General features: G+C 44.0%; 1 protein-coding gene and 1 long non-coding RNA gene across 12 annotated transcripts in view; one reads left to right on the forward strand and one right to left on the reverse strand.

The window, feature by feature from the left end:
• XYLT1 (xylosyltransferase 1) overlaps positions 1 to 10,317 on the forward strand; it is a 160,146-nt gene extending 149,829 nt beyond the window's left edge. For both annotated transcript variants that reach the window (XM_021412123.1, XM_021412124.1), the window contains exon 11: positions 2,792 to 10,317. In XM_021412123.1, coding sequence (XP_021267798.1) covers positions 2,792 to 3,114 — 323 coding nt within the window. In that variant the 3' untranslated portion in view covers positions 3,115 to 10,317. The remainder of the gene's footprint in view (positions 1 to 2,791) is intronic.
• The window catches only part of LOC110406088, a 160,363-nt gene that overhangs the window by 4,505 nt on the left and 135,526 nt on the right, over positions 1 to 20,332 (reverse strand). For 9 of the 10 annotated variants that reach the window (XR_002443268.1, XR_002443269.1, XR_002443270.1 and 6 more), the window contains 6 exons: positions 18,512 to 18,682; positions 16,428 to 16,541; positions 15,100 to 15,190; positions 14,330 to 14,452; positions 5,168 to 5,323; positions 398 to 2,596 (listed from right to left, as the gene is read on the reverse strand). This is a non-coding gene — a long non-coding RNA (uncharacterized LOC110406088). Of the gene's footprint in view, positions 1 to 397; positions 2,597 to 5,167; positions 5,324 to 14,329; positions 14,453 to 15,099; positions 15,191 to 16,427; positions 16,542 to 18,511; positions 18,683 to 20,332 lie in introns of those variants that run through there. The other variant, XR_002443264.1, reaches the window with a different exon arrangement.

Genomic DNA, 20,332 nt, shown 5'->3' on the forward strand with positions numbered 1-20,332 from the left:
CTGAGATCCCAGCCTGTGCAGCTGACTGCAGGCTGTGTGCTCAGTCCAAAGAAGTTATACTGAGGAAAGTCAGCTGAGGAGGGAAATGCCCGCCCAGACTGAAGTGCAAGCGGCAGTGGGACACAAAAAAGAACTTATTTTTTAAATATGTAATTTAAAGTCAGTGTAACATATTTTGCAGTGGTATGTCTTCCACCTCAAAGAACCGTATGGAGGTCTTCGCTGGAAACAAATATCTGGCTCACTGTCTGCAATGCAGTTAATTTTGAATTGGTTGCTGTAGCTAGAATCTTTAATGTCTAAAGCCACATCTCAGGGCGGCAGGCCTTACATTCATTACTTTTTCATGAGCAAGGCCTGAAGTGTAAGTGCGTGCTTTAAAATGATGCACAGTAGCTGCAGCCTCCCTTTGTGCAGTGTTTCAGGGCTTGGGATCCACATCTCCCTCCTGTCTCAGCCCAGTAGGTTATGAAGTCATTATTATCTCTTCGTTGTTTTTTTTTATCTCTAATGCAGAGGGGAATAGCACCCAACATCTCCCATAGCGTGGATGAGTAGCATGGGCAGTAAACAGGGAGGGAGAGGCCACTGATTTCTCTTCTGAACTCTTGAACAAAGACATGGAGCCTTAAGGAGAGGGTTCTGGTTCAAATCCTCAGTTTCCTATTGATGCGTAGCTCTGCACTGACTGCTGTAAACCAGCTCTGTCTGATAATATTTGTCTTTTTTTTTTTTAAAAAAGGCGGTTCCTTTATACACTTTGACCACTGTCTCTCCTGGCACATCCGTGCAGCACAGCTGGTTCTGGAGCAGAGTGCAGTGGTCGCTCAGTGCTGTGGAACAACACAGCACTGTGCTGGTGGGAGAAGTATGGTGCATCCAGCACAGTTATAGCTATAGCAAAATGGAGAAATTTACATTTGTTGAAGATGTTAAGATGATTATAGGTGCTATTTTTGCAAAAGCAGTCCCCTGACCTGAAGCAACAAGGGTCACAGACTCAGAGAAAAGATTATGTCCTGCTGCATTGCCAGTACCTTGTCCTTTGGCTTTTGCAGGTTTCATTCCTTCCATGAAGTCCTGAAGCCTGGGACAAGTCTGAGATCAAACGAGTTCTGTTTCATCCTGTTATTTGTCTGGAGAAACATCTCTCTTGTTCCATGCAGCAAACACATGCACAGCAGCCTTTAATTCAGCAAGCTCTCTGAGCTGCCTATTTTAGTCAGATGATCCTGCTAGTAATGCCAAATCGTATTTGTTTGGGGATTTTTACTTATAATGCTCCTATTTAATTAATATGTTGACAAACAATCTTCCATATTTAATTGCTTCCAAAGGAGGAAATTTAATCATGTGTACTCGTTCTGTTTCTTAAACTGCAGTGCTCTGGCAGAGCACACTTCTGACATATGTGCATGGAACAAACTCCTTTAGACTAAAAATTATTCTGGATATCTACCATTTAAAGAAAAAAGAGAGGTAGATAGATGAATGTGGGAATAGCTAAACCATGTATAATGGTGTTGTGGATCTGCTGAACTAATTTAATTGAGGATTTGAAGTAATGGACTTGCAATGCATTTGACATTAAAGACTGCAAATGTAACAGCAAAGCTCCAGTTAAGTGTCCCTTTTCCCTCTAAATAAATGTACTGATTTATTGCCAGTGCCTGAGATACTGTCCTCTGTGTGGAAGAAAGCGCTCAGTGTGAGCAGCAAGGATATGTGGAAGGAATTGTAGACGTGAATATGTAATTCCTGGCCTCTAAATGATATCTGAACCCAGTGGCTTTCCTAGCCTGGAGCGCCCTGAATGGGCCCTTTTTGTGTTTTAGACTGTGTATGTTGGCAGAGCTGAACATATCCTCTGTGCTGCCGGGAGCAAGGATGGTAGAGAAGTCAGCTGAGAACAGAAAGAAATAGTTGAGAATTTTCTCCCTAGAGGCACTGAGTGAATTTTTTTGGAGGGTCACATTCTGGGCTTATGAGTAGCACCTTAACTACCTCCAGAAGTCAGCAAGCCTTAGACCGGGCTGAAGTACTTTGAAGGTGTTATCACAGTCTGACAGTGATTTTTACTAACTATGTACTGCATTTGGCTGAGGTAGAAGAGTTACTCTAAGAAAAGCAACCACAATGCAAGGGAAAGTGTCGTCAGGAAATGGGTTTGATCCATTATTCAGTGCAAGTGCTTGAAATGCAATTGTCATTATAGAGCACTTTCTCAGTGAGACTGGAGCACTTCCAGAAACTGTGGTGGGGTCACAGTTCCACCAGCCCTTTCTGGTCTGTCCAAGGCTGTGATGCTGTCCTTTCAGTGCCAGCAGTGTCACCACATAGCTTCTGGAGGCAGATACTGCTTACAAATGGTGTGACTTCCATAGCAGGGGAAGGGGAATCCATTTAGAAGAAAACCAGGCTGAGATCTCAGCTCTTTCTGCTAGACAAGTCATTGATAACACTGGAAGGTCTGACCATAGTTTGTAACATTCTCACCTTGGGTCTCCTTGAACCATTCCCACCTTTCAAAGCACAGTCTGTGTGGGTGTTGGCAGGGTAACTTCAGCTGAGCAGGGCATATCTGCAGGCCTCCTCTCTGGGGAGAGAGATAAAATCAGCTTTTCCTGAATGCAAAATGAGTTCCTCACAGAAGGGAACTGCACGTTGCTCAGGCTCCAGCTATGGGCAGGAGCTGTGAGTCTGGGCTCACCTTTTAGTTGTGCTGAACTGTTTAAACCCCAAAGGTTTTCTTCAACACACTAATTTTGGGGTTTGTTTCTGCCTTTTCCAGAGGAAGCCATGAAGTATCACAGCGGGCCTCCAAAGAACGCATACATGGAGCAGAGCTTCCAGGGCTTGAACCCCGTCTTAAACATCCCCGTCAGCGCCGCCCGCCTGGACCAGGCCAAGAGGAACGCGGCGCTGGTGGGCGCCCGGCTGGACGCCTGGGTGGACTCGCTGGTTGGCAGCGTCTGGTCGGCCGTGGACATCTGCAGCACCGGCCCCACTGCCTGCCCCGTCATGCAGGCCTGCACCCAGACTGCCTGGAGCTCCCTGAGCCCCGACCCCAAGTCCGAGCTGGGCCCCGTCAAACCCGACGGTCGCCTGAGGTAGCAGCCGGTACGCCCTCCTTTGGCATAGGGTTTTAAAAGGGAATTGAATCTTGCTCGTACGTGAATCTCACACCAGGTTTCACCTAAGGGAACATTATACTTTTTTTTGTTACATATCGCAATGTAATTATTTCTTAAAAAATAATTCCGACAAGGCCTTTGGCACTGCTCTCTCCATCAGCTCCATCAGAGTGGCTTGGTTCGGCCCAGCCGTGTGGGCCTTGAAGCAACAGCGGCATTGAGCCATGGAGAGGGCAGTGAGGGAACAGCTGCTAAAAGTGATGTTTTTTAAAAATAAGTTTGTCTGTACCTCTGCTGTTTCATAGGCTTTAATTATTTTGCTACCATAAATAAATCACAGCAAAATTCCCTTCTATTTATGCTTCCTGGGGAGGTTGGTTACTGCAGGCTGTATCCCATATGGCTGCATTACCTTACAGAACGTGAAATAGTTATGGTACACCCTCATTATTATTTTTTGTACGTAACATAAAGTAGTTCTGGACACAGCTAACGTCTGTTGTCATCCTAGTTAGGGAATGTGAGCTGAAGCAACAGCCTTCAGAGATAAACTCTAAATGGAACTGGTGTTTTGCAGTATCAGCTTTTCATTTCTCATGTAGTCAGGTTCAGGGTCTGGCTACTTCAAGTATTATTTTAAAAGACCAAGAAGCAGTTTGGATTTCCGATCTTCAGAATGTGCAGGGTCTTTCTAAGCTCACCAGCACTCAGTATTTTGCAGACTTCCTGCACAGAAGTGTGTGTATCACTGGGCATAGATTGAGCTCATGTTTGCTGTTTTTTCTCAGGCAGTGGAGTTGCTCAGTACAACAGTGGCATTTGGCCTTTCCAGTTTAGAGTTGGAGATTATTTTTATCAGTGAGAGCGAGATTGGGACCAAAATCTGCAGCAACACATTTCTTCCCAAACTTGAGTAGTAACAAATAAGTCTTAACACTAATTTCCTCCTTTGGTCTCAGATCTGCTAGCTCTGTGTGAAGAAGGGTATTTAAAATTCGTCAGGGCACCTGGAAGGCTGAGCAGGGTTCCTGACCAAAGCTGGACACGAAGGAGAGCAACACCGTCTCAGTGCTCTTGCTTTATTCTCTCAGCAAACTCTACCCTCGCCTCTCTTTAGAGTTTCTAGCACGCTGCTTCCTGTTTGAAATAGGCATCTGTTGCATCATTTTAAGCTGCATTTTCTACAGCAGGAAAAAATTTCACTTTCTTACATTCCAAGAACTTTTTAAAATAAAAGTTTTATGTAGATTCATCTCCAACTGATGCATTTTGCATTTGCATAAAACATGCACTTTGTTGTTGTTGCTGTGGTAATCTCTTGACCCAAGAAGGTTATTAAGCACTACTGGGTTAATGAGGAACAAAATCTTGTTGATTTAAACAGCGAGGTATCTGTTTACCCTTCTGTGTGTATGTCTAGCTTTCATTCCTGCTGATGAGAGTTACGCTTCCACACCAGGAGGGAAACAGACCCTTAAATCATTCCGTAATCACATCTCACAGAAAGGTTGAATTCCCTTTTAAACAATGCTTGCAAGATGTCCATGACACAGAGATCCCAGCGGCTCGTTCTGTCTCTCTCCGTAGCATTGGTTTAAAGCTACTTGCAGTTTGCTTTGGACTTGAAATTGCGGTGTCAGCTGTGCTGGCATGAAGGCAGAGCATTGAAATGTTTATCTGGCACGAAAATGAATGCATAGAAGGAAAAATTTAGGTATTTATTATTTATGTTTTAGTCAATGACTAATTAGTAGGTGCTGCTTTTGCAGCTTGAATATTACGTTATCTTACTAACTGAAGCTGCCTTTATTAAGAAAAGGCCTTCCTCCCTTCACACCTCCCTTTTCTTTTTTCTTCCTCATTCTGACAGTCACGAGAGCTCTAGGTTTAGGGAAGCTTGTAGCAATGAGAGCTGGTTGAAGTACTTCAGTCAAAATAATGTTCCTGCTTTTCAACTGGCTCTAGAGGCAAATCTGTTTAAAACCAGGGTTGCCAACAGGTTTATATAATAGAAATACGGTATTATTACTTACTCAGTATGTTTTTGTTTGTTTTTTTTTAGCAGTGCTGGTTTTCAATCTAACATTCCATCATGAAGTTCAGATCTTCTGGGGGCCTCCAGTCCTCACTGTGAAATCCATCCAGGGCTTCAGTCACACTGACGCGTTGGCAACTGCACAGTCAGAGCCCTGTGGATAAATGGAGAACTTCATAGTTAGGGCACACAATAAACAATCCCATCAGTGATTGTTGTCAGTACGACTGCTGGGGTCCTCACAGACTCCTCGGTCTGTCTTGCACATTGGCATGTGTGTGAGGGTGCGCCCACACACACATGCAGATAACTTGATTTTTAAATTTGATACTTTTTTATTCTTAAACAGGAATGTTTTTAATTACTTTGTTGGGAAATTCTCATTGTTAACAAGATGAAGCAGAAGGTGACAACAACCCAGGTTTCTGTGGCTAGAAGATCTGCCAGTCCTATCATTAAAAATGTAAGGCACAGATTAGTTTGGTTTAGTTCAAAAAGGGAAAAGAACTCAAGTGGTTGCTGATATATGTACTCACATTCTATACTGGGTTTCAAATATATATATATTTAATATTAGTTTGTTTTCTGAAAGACAAAAAGCATCTACTTGAAGTTTAGTAGCTGGCACTCCCAGTGCTGCTGTTACAACATCAGCTTAAAACAAGAGGTCCTGCAGTCCTTCCTCAGGCAAAGCTTTCACAGGGCACTGATCCTGAGTAAGGACTCCAGAGTCAAGTTCACATAAATAAAAAAGGGTGAGACAGTATGCTATCAATAAGTATTGTATGTGTTTATTTGAAACCATCCAAGGCTGAGCTGCTGTATTTGGAACATCTTCTGGGGTGAGTGTCAAGCTTTGGATGTACACAACAGCCTCTGCTGTAGCTGTCAGTATGTAGACACAGACCGAGGTCCTGTAGAGACACGTCTGAGTTGGGAAGTGCTGTAACTGTGCAGTAAAACCCATGGATGCAAGACTCCTTCCATCAGGAATCAGAACTTGCTCCAACTAGTGGCTATGGTAGCGCTGCTGAGTGGCTTTTCTGGTCCTGAAATGGCAGGCACTTGGAGTCTGGGGTGAATATCATATATTGTTAGAAGAGAATAACTTCACAGATCTTACATTTGGTGAAAAGGAGAATTCAGAGCAGGGACCCACAGGTCATATAAAACAAGTTATGCATCCCCACCTGAATGTGCTGGTGTCATTTTCCAATCATGCTGGCTGCTCCTTTGCTGAATGAGACTCCAGCTGAAAGCCGGCTTTGATCAGAATCCCCTTCCATGGCAAAGGGGTGGGTTTCCATATGCACGCGTTTGCCCTCTGTGTGTAATGCTTTGCTCATTTAAAGTCTGTGCCCGCTCTGCACAATAGCCATGGAACACTTCTGTGATCAATCAGAATTACACAGAAAGGAAACGTGGCCAAACGCAGAACATCTACATACATGATTTAATGAATTACATCCAAAGTCTGTCTTAGTGATACGCCATCCTGTTTATATGCTAATGTTAAACCCTGAGGCAAATAGAAACTGCTCAAATGACAGTTTATTTTTAGAGGTGTCCAGTTCTCTTTGATAACATTTGGACATGAAGTGGTCGTATTTATATTTTCATTTTCTGATATTCAAAGGCTTTTTAGAGTTGAAATTATGCCTTCATTTTTTGTGCTCTCAGCAAGCAGGGAATTTTAACAACCCCTCCATGATGGGAAGTATTATACAAGGAAGTCCATCCATATCTCTGATGCTCAGTCTTCGTTACCACTGAGCCTAGAGATGGAGGAGTATGCATTGTGAGTTACAGATTGACTTCCTGAGCTATCAGCTTTAATGCACAATGCATGTATAGTTGTTTAACAACAACTTAACAGTGATCCTGCAGCACCTTCAGAAGGACCAACTAATGTATATTCACCTTCTGTCCGTCTCCTACAGCACTAATCACAATATTAAAGAAGTCTCGGTCTCTCATATTGTAATGACCAGAGTAATTAGTCAGAGCTGGCGTATTCTAAACCTGACTGAAGGGAGAGGCAAAGAGTAAAGAAGGTGCTGAAACTTTGCAAAAGTTTGACACGATTGTGCAGCAACAACACTGAAGAAACTGGGCACCTTCTTTTCTGCACAGCAAGCCTGAGAAATGCTGATACCATGAGATCTTAGTTTTGACTTCCCAGATAAAACAAAATCCAGATTTTAATTGTGGTCAGACAGCGAGGACCAACTTTTCTTGATTTTCATAGTTCTCTTCTTTCATCACAGCTGTCAGAGAGCTGCCAAGCTTGCTGCTGGCTATCACACCCTCCTCATTTTCCCAGCTCCCAGGGCTTCGGGAGTTGGCCAGATGGAACCTTGGCCAACTCCACTGCTTTCCATTGGGCAGGAAGTTTTGTACTTGTGTGAGCCAAATCCCTTAGGCTTCATCAAAACCCCTAGTTGTAAATCAGAAAAGTTTGCTTTTTGGAGCAGCCTTCAGTCAGCTCAATACTAATATACATGAATATGTATGATCTGGTAGAAAGCAGTTAGCAATGTCTCCCACTGTCCTTAGCTTCAGTCTGGCAGTGAGAAGATAATGATCTCCATGTGCTTTCAGTTCATCTATTCAAGGCCTCCAGGATAGTCTTAAGGATTCTCAAGACATTGCATTAAACCCATGTTCAATGGCAACTGAAAGCACTGGCTGATGTCCATGAGCAGAGTAGGAGCCAGCTGGCACTGGAGGGGGTGGGACACTGCCCTCTGGGGCCCAGCAGCAGTTCCTGGGACAGGAGGCCCAGCCACACAGGGCGGTCACTGCTGCTGGCACAGAGGAGCAAAACCAATGTGGAAGAGGGAAGCCAGGATGGTGTGGACAACATGTGGCATACAGAGCCACAGCAAGTGTGGGAAGGACTGTGCAGGGAGATACCTTTCTTCCTGTAGACTATTGAAGAGCTCCCTTCGAAGGTGCAGCATAGAAGAGGCTGCTTTTGAAAGCCTTCACCATCACCATAAGGAAAAGAGGAAAATCAAGCTGAGAGCACTGAAAATTGAGGCAACAACATCTTACAGCCCATGTCACCCAGGACCACAGCAGCATTAGGTTTCCTGCAGTTGAGCAATTAACCCTCACAATGTGAGGCTGCAGGTACTGTGCTGATTTTCCTCCTTCATACTACCAGTAGCACACAGATCACTCTGCTCTTTGCTTCTGCCTTGGTTACCTTCTTTTGCTCATGGTGCTATCACAGCTTCTACCTCACTGTGTCTGCAAACACGTTTACCTGATAACAACAAAAAAAGGTACCAGAAATCTCCTTGAACTGAATGTACAATCTATGCAAATTCTCTTTCTACTTTGTTAAAACCTAGAAGTATTACTTGTAACCTTGCCAAATAAACAGCAAGATACTGTACAGGTGCCTCTGATAACAGAGTGACAATTCTAGGCGCGGTTCATTGCGCTGCATTTGTATATTGTAATGACTTTGCTTGTCTTTGGTTCTGTTGTAATTAACACCCTCAACTGAGAAGATGGTAATCTCTTGCTAGGGGAGCACCTTCAGTTTGCTGGGAATATTCTGGAGGATGACTGTGGCATTTATTTTCCTGCTTACGTCCAAAAGAAAGCACAGACCTGTTGGCCAGAATTGGAGCAGTGGTTCAGATTTTCCTGGGGTAAAGCCTCCCGGCTTTGAATTGCTCAGTGTCTGTTCCCATTGTGGCGTTCAGCATGTGTTGCCCCTCAAAGAAAGCCTTACTTTCATCCTTTCTAAATGTGGCCTTAAACCGTGTTAGAAAGTTAGGTGTTGTCTGTGTCTTGCTCACTTTTTTCTGTTTGTTGTGGAAGGAATAAAAGGCACCTTGAGATTTCTATTACAGCTCAGTTGTGTTGCTGTCAGCTTACACTTCACAAATACAATAGAAATTGCTTACAAATGCAGTCTTTAAGGGAAGAAAATGACCTTCCCTTTGGGCAAAGGAAGGCTCCGACGTTCATATCAACATTAGGAAATTATGAGCTCTGTCTTTTGCAACTTATTGTACATAAGGAAGGTTGATTTAATTACCTACGAAGTGCAAACATAATAGCTTTTTATTTATCTTCAGATTGTAACAGGACAGACTCTGCTCTCAGATACATGAGACAAATACTGGAGCAATGTCACTCATTTTGGCAGAACACAGCAGCATTCATGTCAGATTTGTACTCGTAACTGGGAGAAGATGTATCCTCTTAATGGTATGGTCTTAAAATCTGAAGAACTTCACCACTTGGGGCCAGATTTTGAGTGATGGTTCGGAATCTTAACAGTAGGAATAGAAGACAGAGAAGTCTGGCACATCATCAGAGTCACAAATCTGGCCTCTGGAGCTTTATCCAAAGGTTGTCAAAGTCTGCAGAAGCCAAGAACTTCTGCTAAGGCTTGGGTATGTTGGGTTTCATTAATACTTTTCTCCAAGGAGAACTCTCATGTTTCAGTAGCACCAATATTCCCGGCAGGCTGCAGTGCTTTTAGGAATCCCATATCCTACCCTGTTTCAGTATTCTGATGCATATACAACCCAAAGGCAACTGAGAAGGGTTTACATAGCAAGCAAGGTTTGTGAAACAAAAATAATTGATTTGAGTTAATGAAATGATTTTTCTGACTTTGTTATTTTGGTTTTGTTTGGGGTTGATTGGATTTTTGTATTGCCTAACATAGTCCATAATAAGTTATTCCTATTCTGTCATTTTCAAAGACTGGTGGTAATATAGTTTTAAGAAATAACTATTTTGTTACAGATCATAATATGCATAAAGCTGTACAGAAATATTTTGTAAGCTATTGAATAGGGAGAAAAAAAACATGTATATACAGCAAAGATTAAAAAAAATGGAAATTCAAATGGAACACACTGAAAGATGTAGATATTTTGCTATTTATTTAAAGGAGTATTTTATGAGATATTGAAATGTCTTAAAATTGACTGGTAATCAAAGTTCAAAGTCAGAATGCTTTTCTTGTAGTAGAATGTGATTTTCAGCAATTATTGCACTACCCGTTTTTGCACCCTCTTGTCTTTCATTTAGCAGAAAACAATGTGCCTTAGCTGTATTCTTTGTCAATGGGAGTTTGGTTTTTTTGTCCAATAAAGCAAATTTTTTTGCAGAAAATGAAATGGATGTATTAAATACTGTATTATACCAAAAACACTGCAGTTGTATATAAATGCTTTCTGTCATACTGTGTTTTCAGATGCAGAATTTTAAATAAAAAAAAAAGCTGTCTTTAGGAGTGGATGGGCACATCGTGTTATTTTAAGCTCACTAATGGAAGTCTTTATTTAAAGAAAATTTCATTATTTGATTATATTTCGGAGTGAAAATGGATTGAAGCACTACTGATCTGTGATCCCAACAGCGATGCCAATATACTGCCCAGTAAGTCATTTCTTAGGCTCTATTTCCCAGCCATAGTAATTATAGAGGAGACTTTCACGGGTGCCTTCTGGAAATCAATTTCTGTTGGTCAAGATGATGGCTTGCACATGCCACAAAGCTAATGTCACCATTAGCAAGAGCACTGGGAGGTAAGAGATGGACACCACAGGGCTCCCAGCAGTGCCCACAAGGTCCAGAGACACGTCCAAGCTTTTTGTGACAAGTTCTCCTAGTTTTTGATCACAGATGGCTGCCGTTAGGCCTCTTCCAAAGGTGCCAAGACATGGTAGGCAGAGGGGGCAGAAAGGGATCAGAGAAGGAAGCCTGGCTGAGGTCTCTCTTCTAAAGCCTGCTACAGATAGGGCACACTGGAGCTGTTTCTTCCATGCGTCCCCAGAGGGTTCATCATTGCTAAAGAGGAAGGTCACAGACACACGAATAGACAGCTGGGTGTAGGAACAGGAATTAATGTTAAGGCCTCCTGGTTACAAGAACAGCAAAGTATGTGTCCTTTGTCTCTGCTGGGAGGATGAGCTCAGAAAGAGACCCTTCTTCCGTAGTTCCCTCACGTGGGTTAAAGACACAAATTAGCCATTGCTTAATGATCACCTGTTATAAGCACTTAGGCTCCAGTCTAAGCACAGGTTTCTTAGAGCTGCTTCTATTGCTTATGCTGAGGAAGACACCTAAATTCTCCTACAATTGGGGTGCATCTTTAGCACACTCCTCGCAATATATTGCAGGTTTCTCTCCTAGTGCTGCTTTTTGATGTGAGATGCCTGAGAAAAAAACTCCTTGATGACCTTCCAAAAGTCTCTGACACCACCAGGAGTCTGCGTGACTTTTTCGTGCACCCCCAAGCAGTGCTGCAGGTTCTCTTGGCAGCCAGAGCTGCTTTTGATCTTCTGTTTTCTTTTCACCTGCTGTTCTGGAATTCCACTTTTTTGGCACTTAGATGCAATGAGGTCTGTTTAAACAGAGGAGGGAACGCAGTGCTAATATTTTAGTCCTGGCACAAAGAAAAGATTTTCTGTAGAGGGGAAAAAAATAACAAAACAGTCTGCTCTCAGTACTGAAGCCTGGTTTTATTTATATATGGCATAAGTATGCTGCTTTTTTTTTCTTAGCTGAGAAGCTCAGCCTTTGTTTTAATTATCTCCAAATGTGTCATTGGCCTTAAAAAAAAAATTAAAAAATCAAGCTACCAGGTGCTCATGAATTTTGCTTTCTTTGTGGACTTCAGCTAGGATCTGAACGTTCCTTGTGGTTATGCACAGAAAGCCCAGTGCATCATGGAAAGGTCTGTCTGCAACATCATGTTAACAGCCACGTGCTCGACGGACCACGTAGCTTTGTCTCACTGAGATCATAGTGTCATCACTTTCTTTTTTGTATCTGCCATGCCTAATCTGTCTTGGTCATCATTAGCATTTATATAGAGTGTACTTAATTCACAATAACAACACAAATTGTACTGCAGATCAGGTTGCCAGTAGGAAAGCACAATAAGCCAAGTGCAACAGCAGTGAGGTATTTCACTGCCTTGAGAATAGGGATTTCTTTGCAGTGCCTGGACATTTGACTTTTCTTCATCCATTACTAAAGAATCTGTAGTATGAGTTCTAAAGAGAGTCCATAGAAGATGAAAAAGCGGGGGATCCATGAGGTCCTACTTTATTTTAAAAACAGGTAATTTTTCATTCTCTCGTGAAGGATGACCTTGGCTAGTGTGGTGCCACATCAGCACTTCGGCACGATTTGTGCCTTCTTCTGGCAGCCCTGGCTTGTTTTGGGCAGCCCTCAAGCTACGTGGTTTCATGCCAGGTTCCTAGTGTCGTGCTGAAGGAGTCTCAGTCCCGTATTTGTTAATACATTAATATGATTCAAAAGCGTGCTGCTGTAGCCCCTACTGGGTCTTTTGTCAGTCTGCCCAAATGCAAATGAAAAGCTGCTTGAAATGCAGCAGGAATATGACACAGCCCTGCATTAAAAATAAATAAAAATAGAAGAAATATATATTCCTCGAGCCTGAGAAGAGAATGATGGTTTGGACACCAAGAACGTCAAAGGTGTTAAATAGCTGTTAGTGCCAAATGTAGTGACACAAGACGTGTTGCTAGGTTGTAGTCAGTCCCTGCAGGTCTGGGTATTGTCAAGACTTGCATCTTCACAGCCCAGCCCTACGTGAGCCACTCGTAGGGGCTGCTCACCTTCCCGCTGCCGTAAGCCCACCTCCAGCTGGCAGCACAGCCACGGAGCAGCCACAGCCCTGGGCATTTTGGTACTGCACGGTGCAGAGCCTTCAGGCAGGAGCAGTATTTCACTCATGTATTAATGAATTAAAATAATTTAGTTCTCCTAGTCTGCTTTTCTAATTGTTCTGTTTTTTTATTTTCATGAAAGATTTCACTAGAAACATAAAGTAGATTTTAATGTGATCTCATTTATGAACGTCTATCGCTGGGTACATATGGCCAGGAAATGAAAGTCTTCTTACAACAGATTAATAGCCAAGATCAAATGTTTCACTTTCTAATAAAGTCCGCCTATATGTGCTTTTAATTCCTTGCTTAATTTCAATTTAAAAGGACTTTTTGTGTGTGCATTGAAAGCAAGCCCCTGCCTGCCACACCATCCCTGGTTTCCCATCACCGCTCACTGATGGTTCGCTTTCATTAGCAGCCGGCTCCAGCCCTGGCCCTTCAGAAGAAGAAATAACTTTTGCCTCCAGATAAAATAAAAAAGGGACATGAGCTCATCGGCAGCAGCAGGCCCTGCGTGGCCAGGGGTGGGGCAGGCAGGCGGCCCCAGAGGGACCCCAGCAGGCAGCACTCCCATCACCACACAGCCACCTCCCACACCCCTCCTGGGGTGCCAGCACTTGACTACTTTCTGAGTTCCACCACGGTCCCTTATTTTTTACGTTGGTAAGTGCTGAATTACTTTGCGCATTCGTTTAACTAATTAACATAAATTACACTGCTTTCAATATGAGAACTCATTAAGTAGTAGCACAAATGCTATACTTTTTAATTTAGCATGCCTCTGCATGTATGTGTAACGGAGTACCAAAGTGAACTTGATGCCGTGTATCCAGTGAATGAAATGACACTGATTTATGCCAGCTGCCTCCTGATCCAGCCTCAAAACCAAAAACTTTTTTTCCCTGCCCTCATCCAGCCTTGAAGATGTCACAAAACAAATCAAGGAGTACCAAGGGGAGCCTAGCACGGCAGCAGTGCCACTGGTTCATTTTCAGTCCTGCTCTCTGGCAGGCAGGGCTGCATGGCACATGGCACACAGGGCTGCAGCAGTGTGACAACAGCAATGGAGCCCAGAATCCCCCAATCCCTCCCTTCCTCCTGCTGACTGCAGGAAGATGTTGAGGCTGCCTGCGCCTGGGTGGGACAGCAGGACATGTGCTCCTGAACTCTCAGAAGGGTTTTTTTCAGAGGGAAACCCTTAAGCTGTGTGCACTGGAAGGGCTGCCTGCCTCACCTTGCTGTGCCTCTGACCCCCGGGCATGGAAAATGAATGGGGACGATCTGTTGGACACTCAGCATCATATCTGCCTTTAAAATGGGGGTGGCTGCAGAGCTGAGCCAGGAGCTGGCCCCACACCCCTTCCCTGTGCACCATAACAAAACACAAGCTGGCCAGCAATGCTGTTGCACATTAGAGGAATATTTGTACAACTTAAGATTTCCTTTTCTCTGCTCTAGTTTGGGAAAAATATCTCACTAACCTTGATGGGGCAGCTCTCTCACAAGCAGGCTGATTTCTGTTTGCTCGATACTTCGGCTTGATTGCAGCCTGTCCTCTGCTTCCTTTTCTCACTAGAATTCACTTAGGACTTCTGGTGGATTGACTGAATCAACAACAAAAAAATGCTGATTATTTATAATATAGTGAAATAACCCCAAACTTGTGAAAAGAGGAAATAATCACGGCAGCAGTTTGTGTCCTCTGACAATAAGATCTCCACAGTCAGTCGGGTGGCTCTGCAGAAACCTGAACATTATCCAGCAGCTATACCACATAAAAAAGCACCATTTTTTTCTTCTTTGGATGTTTGCTAAAAATCACGTAAAACTTCAGGTCAGAAGACACTGTAAATTATAATTGCAATACAGTTCTGGTAAATCTCTCCCTGTCCCATGCACTACACACCCCAGTGAGCATCAGCCACTTAGCTAAAAGGACAGGAAGCATTTGTGAAGGAGCAGTGCACAAATCACACAGAAAATGATGGCACCATATCCACACCTTTTCCTTCCTGAGCACTTAAAAATAAGGGGGCAAGCGGAAATGGCTCAGGTGCATGCCAGGAGCATAGTGTGGGGGACTTCAGTTGTCTTTCTTTTCCTCTACTAGTTCCTAAGTGTGCAGCCTTTAAGTGCTGCGATGGCTTGGGGGCTCTGTGCAGGTACACATGAACCTCAACTGAATGATGCTGAGCAGCACAACGTTCTCTTTGTAACACTTCTGGCTGTGCTGGGACACAGCCTCCCTTACCTCATCCCTGCAGAGTTGTTCAGTGACGTGGGGTAGCAGGAGAACCTCAGATAACCAGTTCTTATTCACCAAAGCCGGTGCTGGAAGCATCCTAGATTTTAACACATACATGTTAGAGAAACCGCAGTCAATACTCTGATGAGAAAGCTTCCTTTCTCAGATGGGTTTCAACAGGAGCTTATGGGTTTTGCTTACTATACATGACTTCTTAACTACTCTGACAAAGCAAAGATGAGTGACAGTGCTGTCACAGCCAAACACAAGGGAGCTAACAGCACCAGGACACTACAGCCTTGCATCAGTTAGCTGTGCTGAAGTCCTCGCTCTGCTATGTTTAACTTTTTTACTCCAGAAATAATAAGGAATTAGCAGACTCTAGGCATCATTATTTCTGTTTTCCATGGTCCATATGTCCTGCACTGGAGTTGGGCAGGCTTCATGCCCAGTATAAGGGGATACAGATCAGATTGGGGGTGGAGGGAATCTGTTTTCTATCTGAGAGAATTCTCTGCTGAGGAAAGTCAGATTCTTTGATTCCTCTCTCGCATTGTGTAACATTACTGCCTGAAGGAAGACCAAATGCCAGTAAGAATGAAGTGTAACGTGTTGCATCTCAGTGTTTCTTCAGAGGTAACAAAATGCTCTTAACTATAAAAGCCCTTTTCATTATCTGAGCTTTCATCTAATATTAATGGCCCACCCTAGAGAATTACAAGCATGGCTGCATTGCCAGCACCTGGCCCACAGCATCTGTGCTTGTGCTGAGCCTTGCTGGTGTTACTTGCTGGCGTTACTTCACGTTATCTTACATGGGGACAGCTCTTTAAGAATCAGCACCAAAATGTGTGCCCAACCAGTTACACAGGTCATCGGCAGCTCTAAATTCAGTCTGAATTTTTAGATACGGGTCAGAGGATAAAAGTGAAAGGTTCTGCGGTCCCAAGCCAAGTGGGGGTCACTGTCCAGAGCTTCCAGTTGCCATTTGCCAGTTGTATTTCCAGTGATTTTCATTGTCGCATTTATATTCCAACAAAAGTGCAATTGAGAAAACATTTTGGAAATGCAAGCTCATGTTGCAGTTCCCTCATGCACACCATGTGCTACAGCATGGCATCCTCTCCGCTGTCCCCATCAGCACCAGCACTCACTTAGCTGCATATAGATGAAACATTACTGAAGGCACTGAAACATGACAAGTGGGTTTATGCAAGGCCATTCCAGCAGGTGTGTCCTTTCCTCTTCCTGTTCCTGCACTTTAAGCCCCATTCCTCTGCTAGCACACCAGGAGCTTTCTCAAGACCCTTAATTTGAGGACTTTGGGTGCATACCTGAAAGATGCCCAGCAACACCAGCATGCGGTGGACGTGCGGTTTTCAGGCAATTCATCCTTTCTCATTTGCTCCAAGCGCTACAGCAGCCCCTCTGCTTCTCCTGGCTGCAGCCTGTTACATAAATATTGAGAACCCGATTAGGTTGGCCAAGCACACGGAGTCATTTTGCTTTTTCCCTGTGATGGTTATTGTCAGCAGGGCGCAGCCAGCAACAACAGAGCAGCTGCCTCCTGCAGCTCCTGCTGGGGCTCTCCGTGCTGGCAGGAGGCCGACCCGTATACCCCTGAGAAATGCACATGGTGTTGGGCCTGACAGGAGATCCTGGCACAAAACCCACATCTAATGAGAAATAAATGACAGGTTTGCCAAGGAATTCTTACTTTCAATTGATCAGCTCCTCAGGAGGTTGCAGTCATGCTACCCCAGGCCCTGCTTGCAGTTTTGGTCCTACAGATACCTGCAAACACCAGTGGTTCCCAGTTGGCTTTGGGCAGCAGTCACTTCATGACAGGGGAGGGAAACTCTCCTGCTGACAAAAACAGTGCCTGGCTGCCTGCCATGAGGTAACCGGGAGGAGACAGCTTCCCCGTGAGCAAACACAGGTGGTGGATCCCACAGCATGGGATCCACTGCATCCCAAAGCAGCCTGCTTCCCTGCTGATGGACATTCACCCATCTTGCTCGTAAGAGCCTCCAGTTCTACACCAAGTGACTCTGCACGTTATTAGGAGGGCTGGAATTTTCAGCTGGCCATGATGCACTTTTACTGCAGGTTCTTCTTGCCATCATGCAGTTTCAGAGTGGCCATCCCAGTGCATATCACAGGTAGGAGGGTGTTGCATCTGCAGGGCTTCACATGGTGAGGTCAGGGATCTTCCCTGAACCCTGTGGCAGATGAAGAAATATTTCTGAGCTCGTTCATATCTCAGGCTCATTCCCCGCCTGCTGCATCACTCCCTGCCTGTTTTCATAAGGCACAAGAGCTATTTTTAAAAGTCAATTTGGTTTTATTAGTGACAAGGACATAAACAAATACCCTGAACTCTTCGGTTCCCTGTGGGAAGAGCTTTGATTCAGAATCTTGCCATTTATGGGCAGAGTCAAAACTAAGTTCCCGAAAGGGGAATGACATCTTTTAACATTATTTTTCCCCAGGAGCCATAGGGACGGGTTCCTGCTGGGTGGGAGAATACAAGAAATCCAGAAGAGATGCCTCCTTGTAGCCCTGCTCTGTCCAAGGGCTCAGCCTCCTCTGTGCACACGCTGGGGCTCCTCCATGCAACATAAATCTGTCTCTTCCACTACAGAGCCCCTTCGTGGTCCCAGAGGCTGCCCAACAGCCCCTAAGGCCAGCAGAGCAAAATCAGCTTTTGGGGGCTGCACAGTGCAGGGACAAGGATTCATTTTTTTTTCATGAGCTGCTGATTGCGGATGTTCTCATGAGAGAGCTGCTGCTTCCAGGCCTAACCCTGCACACTGCAGAACCTTTGCAGGACAATGCATCTGTAGAAAAACAGCACTGAATCCATGTTCTTCTTACTACAGAAATTTACTTTAATTCCTTCACTTTTGAATAAAAGGGATGAAAGAGAATATAAAGAAACAGCAACAATTCTCATTCCTCAGTGAATCCCGAGGCTTTCCCGTCCAGAGGAGCAGGAAATGACTTGGTGCCACTTTATAAGGAATTAACCAGCATTTAAAGGCTTGTTGCTTAAAACAAAACCCCCCAAGCCCCAACAACTTCTGTGGCTCAGTTTCCTCAAGTACTACTTAACTGCATGCTCTTCAGCAACCAGACCTGACGTTCACATGCGTTATGTGAAGCCACAAAAAGCTGTGGCTTTTCCAAGCTGTATTTTGAGGGGGGAAACAATACAGAAAACTTTCTTCCTGTGAGCTATTAACACAAAGTGAATGCATCTGCTTTCCCCATTGCAAGGATTGCATCTCCACACGCCCGCTCAGCATTGCGTTCGGCTGCCTGGCCTAATGCTGGGCTGAGGGAGAGGTGGGCAGATGGGTGCAGGGCTCACCACCCTGCAATCTGGGTAATGTTCATGTGTTTCTGCTGTACTTACAATTATTGCTGTTGGGCTCCGGCACATTTTTGCTTTTTCAGTCTTGAGAATGCCACGGGAACATTTTCCTTCTGCTATTCTCCCTCGGATAACACAGGCAATACTGTGTTATCCAGCCCTTAGCCTTGCTGCTGGGTTTTGAAGCGAGCCTTCTGGAATATTGTTTAATCTCTGTTTGAAGAAAGGATGAAAGACAAAAAAAAAAAAAAAAGACCATTTTAATTTAAATGTAACAAAAAATTAAACTTTCTTGATGCCAAATGGAAATTGTTCACTCTTTCTTTCTTTCCCCTCTTCATCTTTCAGCACCAGCTTAACCTACAGAAGTGTGTTGTGTTTCTCCATTTAACCACTGAACAGAGCTATCAGAGTCCAGATAAGAATACAGATAGAAACACAACCCTCGCTGCACACAGCTCTGTAGCACTGAACTTCTCCTGGAACATTTCACAGCCGTTTTCTGTTTTCCCAAACACTCCTTATTTATGACTAAAAGCTGATCCCCATTTCCTCAAACAACATTGTAATGCTGTAAAGCTTTTCCTCTCTTCTAGGTAACTAAAAGAAAGAGAGGAAAAAAAATTAACCAGGAGCACAAATCCCATCTATAGGCATCTTTCCCAGATTCCAGTGAGATGGAATATCTCAGCCACTTATATCCTAATTTGCTGCTGCTGTGCAGTTCTTACCTTCTCCTAATGGGAAACATATATATCCTTTACAGGGCAATAATACCTCTGTCTGATAAAGCAATAAATAATGGGAGATTTAACGATATGTGGCCTTTCTTTCTGCCCTGCAGTTTAGGCTTTGATGCTAATACATATGCACTTGATTTACTGCCTTGATTTTCTGCCACTCTGAGGAACTCCTACTGCAGGAGGATGAATCTTCCTTACCTGAACGCCCTGTGCATCTGCCATCTGAGTGGCAGGCGGACTCCCTTGCAGGGATACAGCGCAGAGCAACAATGCAATATGAATACAACTTGATAATCACTTCTGTATGCAAAACCCAGCAACAGCTCAATGCCAAGAGAAGGTAAGGCAAGTTGTACTGAACAAGGGATCAAAGCAGAAAAAGAGAAGTAAATTACGTTCTTTTTCAAGAATGAAAGGTTTACTTAGCAATTCCTACCTGTGTATCAATTAGCAGCTTGTATTGATCTCCAAGATACAGAAAACACCCCAGAGAAAGAAAGGGGTGAAGCCAGGAGCCGTGTTCCCATTGCACAGGCAGTGCTATTGCCATGTGTGCACTGAGGTCAAGTCCAAGCTGAAATGCAGATCCAAATGCTCTAGAAGTGCCAGCCTGGGAGGCAGGGTGGCCTTGAAAGCACTGCTAACAGTCCAGATGGATATAGAGACAACCACTGTCTGCTCTAATGCGCCAGGTAAAGCATAACCTAAATTCATGTACCATGCTTTACATCTGCACGGATGTAGATAGGCTTTACTGTAAGGTCTTAACAAGCTAAGTAAGTACAATAATACATTAGGGATGGAGGAGAGAAGAGGAGAGCAGAAGTCATGAGCTAAATGAACACAGATGAAAGTCAGGAGCCTTGGGCAAGCAGCTGCAGGCTGCTCTGTGCCATGTCCATAGGACATATTTATCCTAAGAGCAACAGCCTCTCTTCCATGCCTGAACCACTCTGCCAGGAGCTTCACTCCATATGTATACATTTATTTGTACCAAGACTATATAATATATACCCATAATGGGTAGTGTGGAATAAAACCCTAGGCCAAAACAGGGAGAAAAACAGCTTGCTGTGTGCCTGCCTTGGAGGAATGGGACCCATAAAAGGCACATGAGAAG

Source organism: Numida meleagris, chromosome 13, assembly GCF_002078875.1.
Source record: "Numida meleagris isolate 19003 breed g44 Domestic line chromosome 13, NumMel1.0, whole genome shotgun sequence".
Classification (NCBI taxonomy): Eukaryota; Metazoa; Chordata; class Aves; order Galliformes; family Numididae; genus Numida; species Numida meleagris.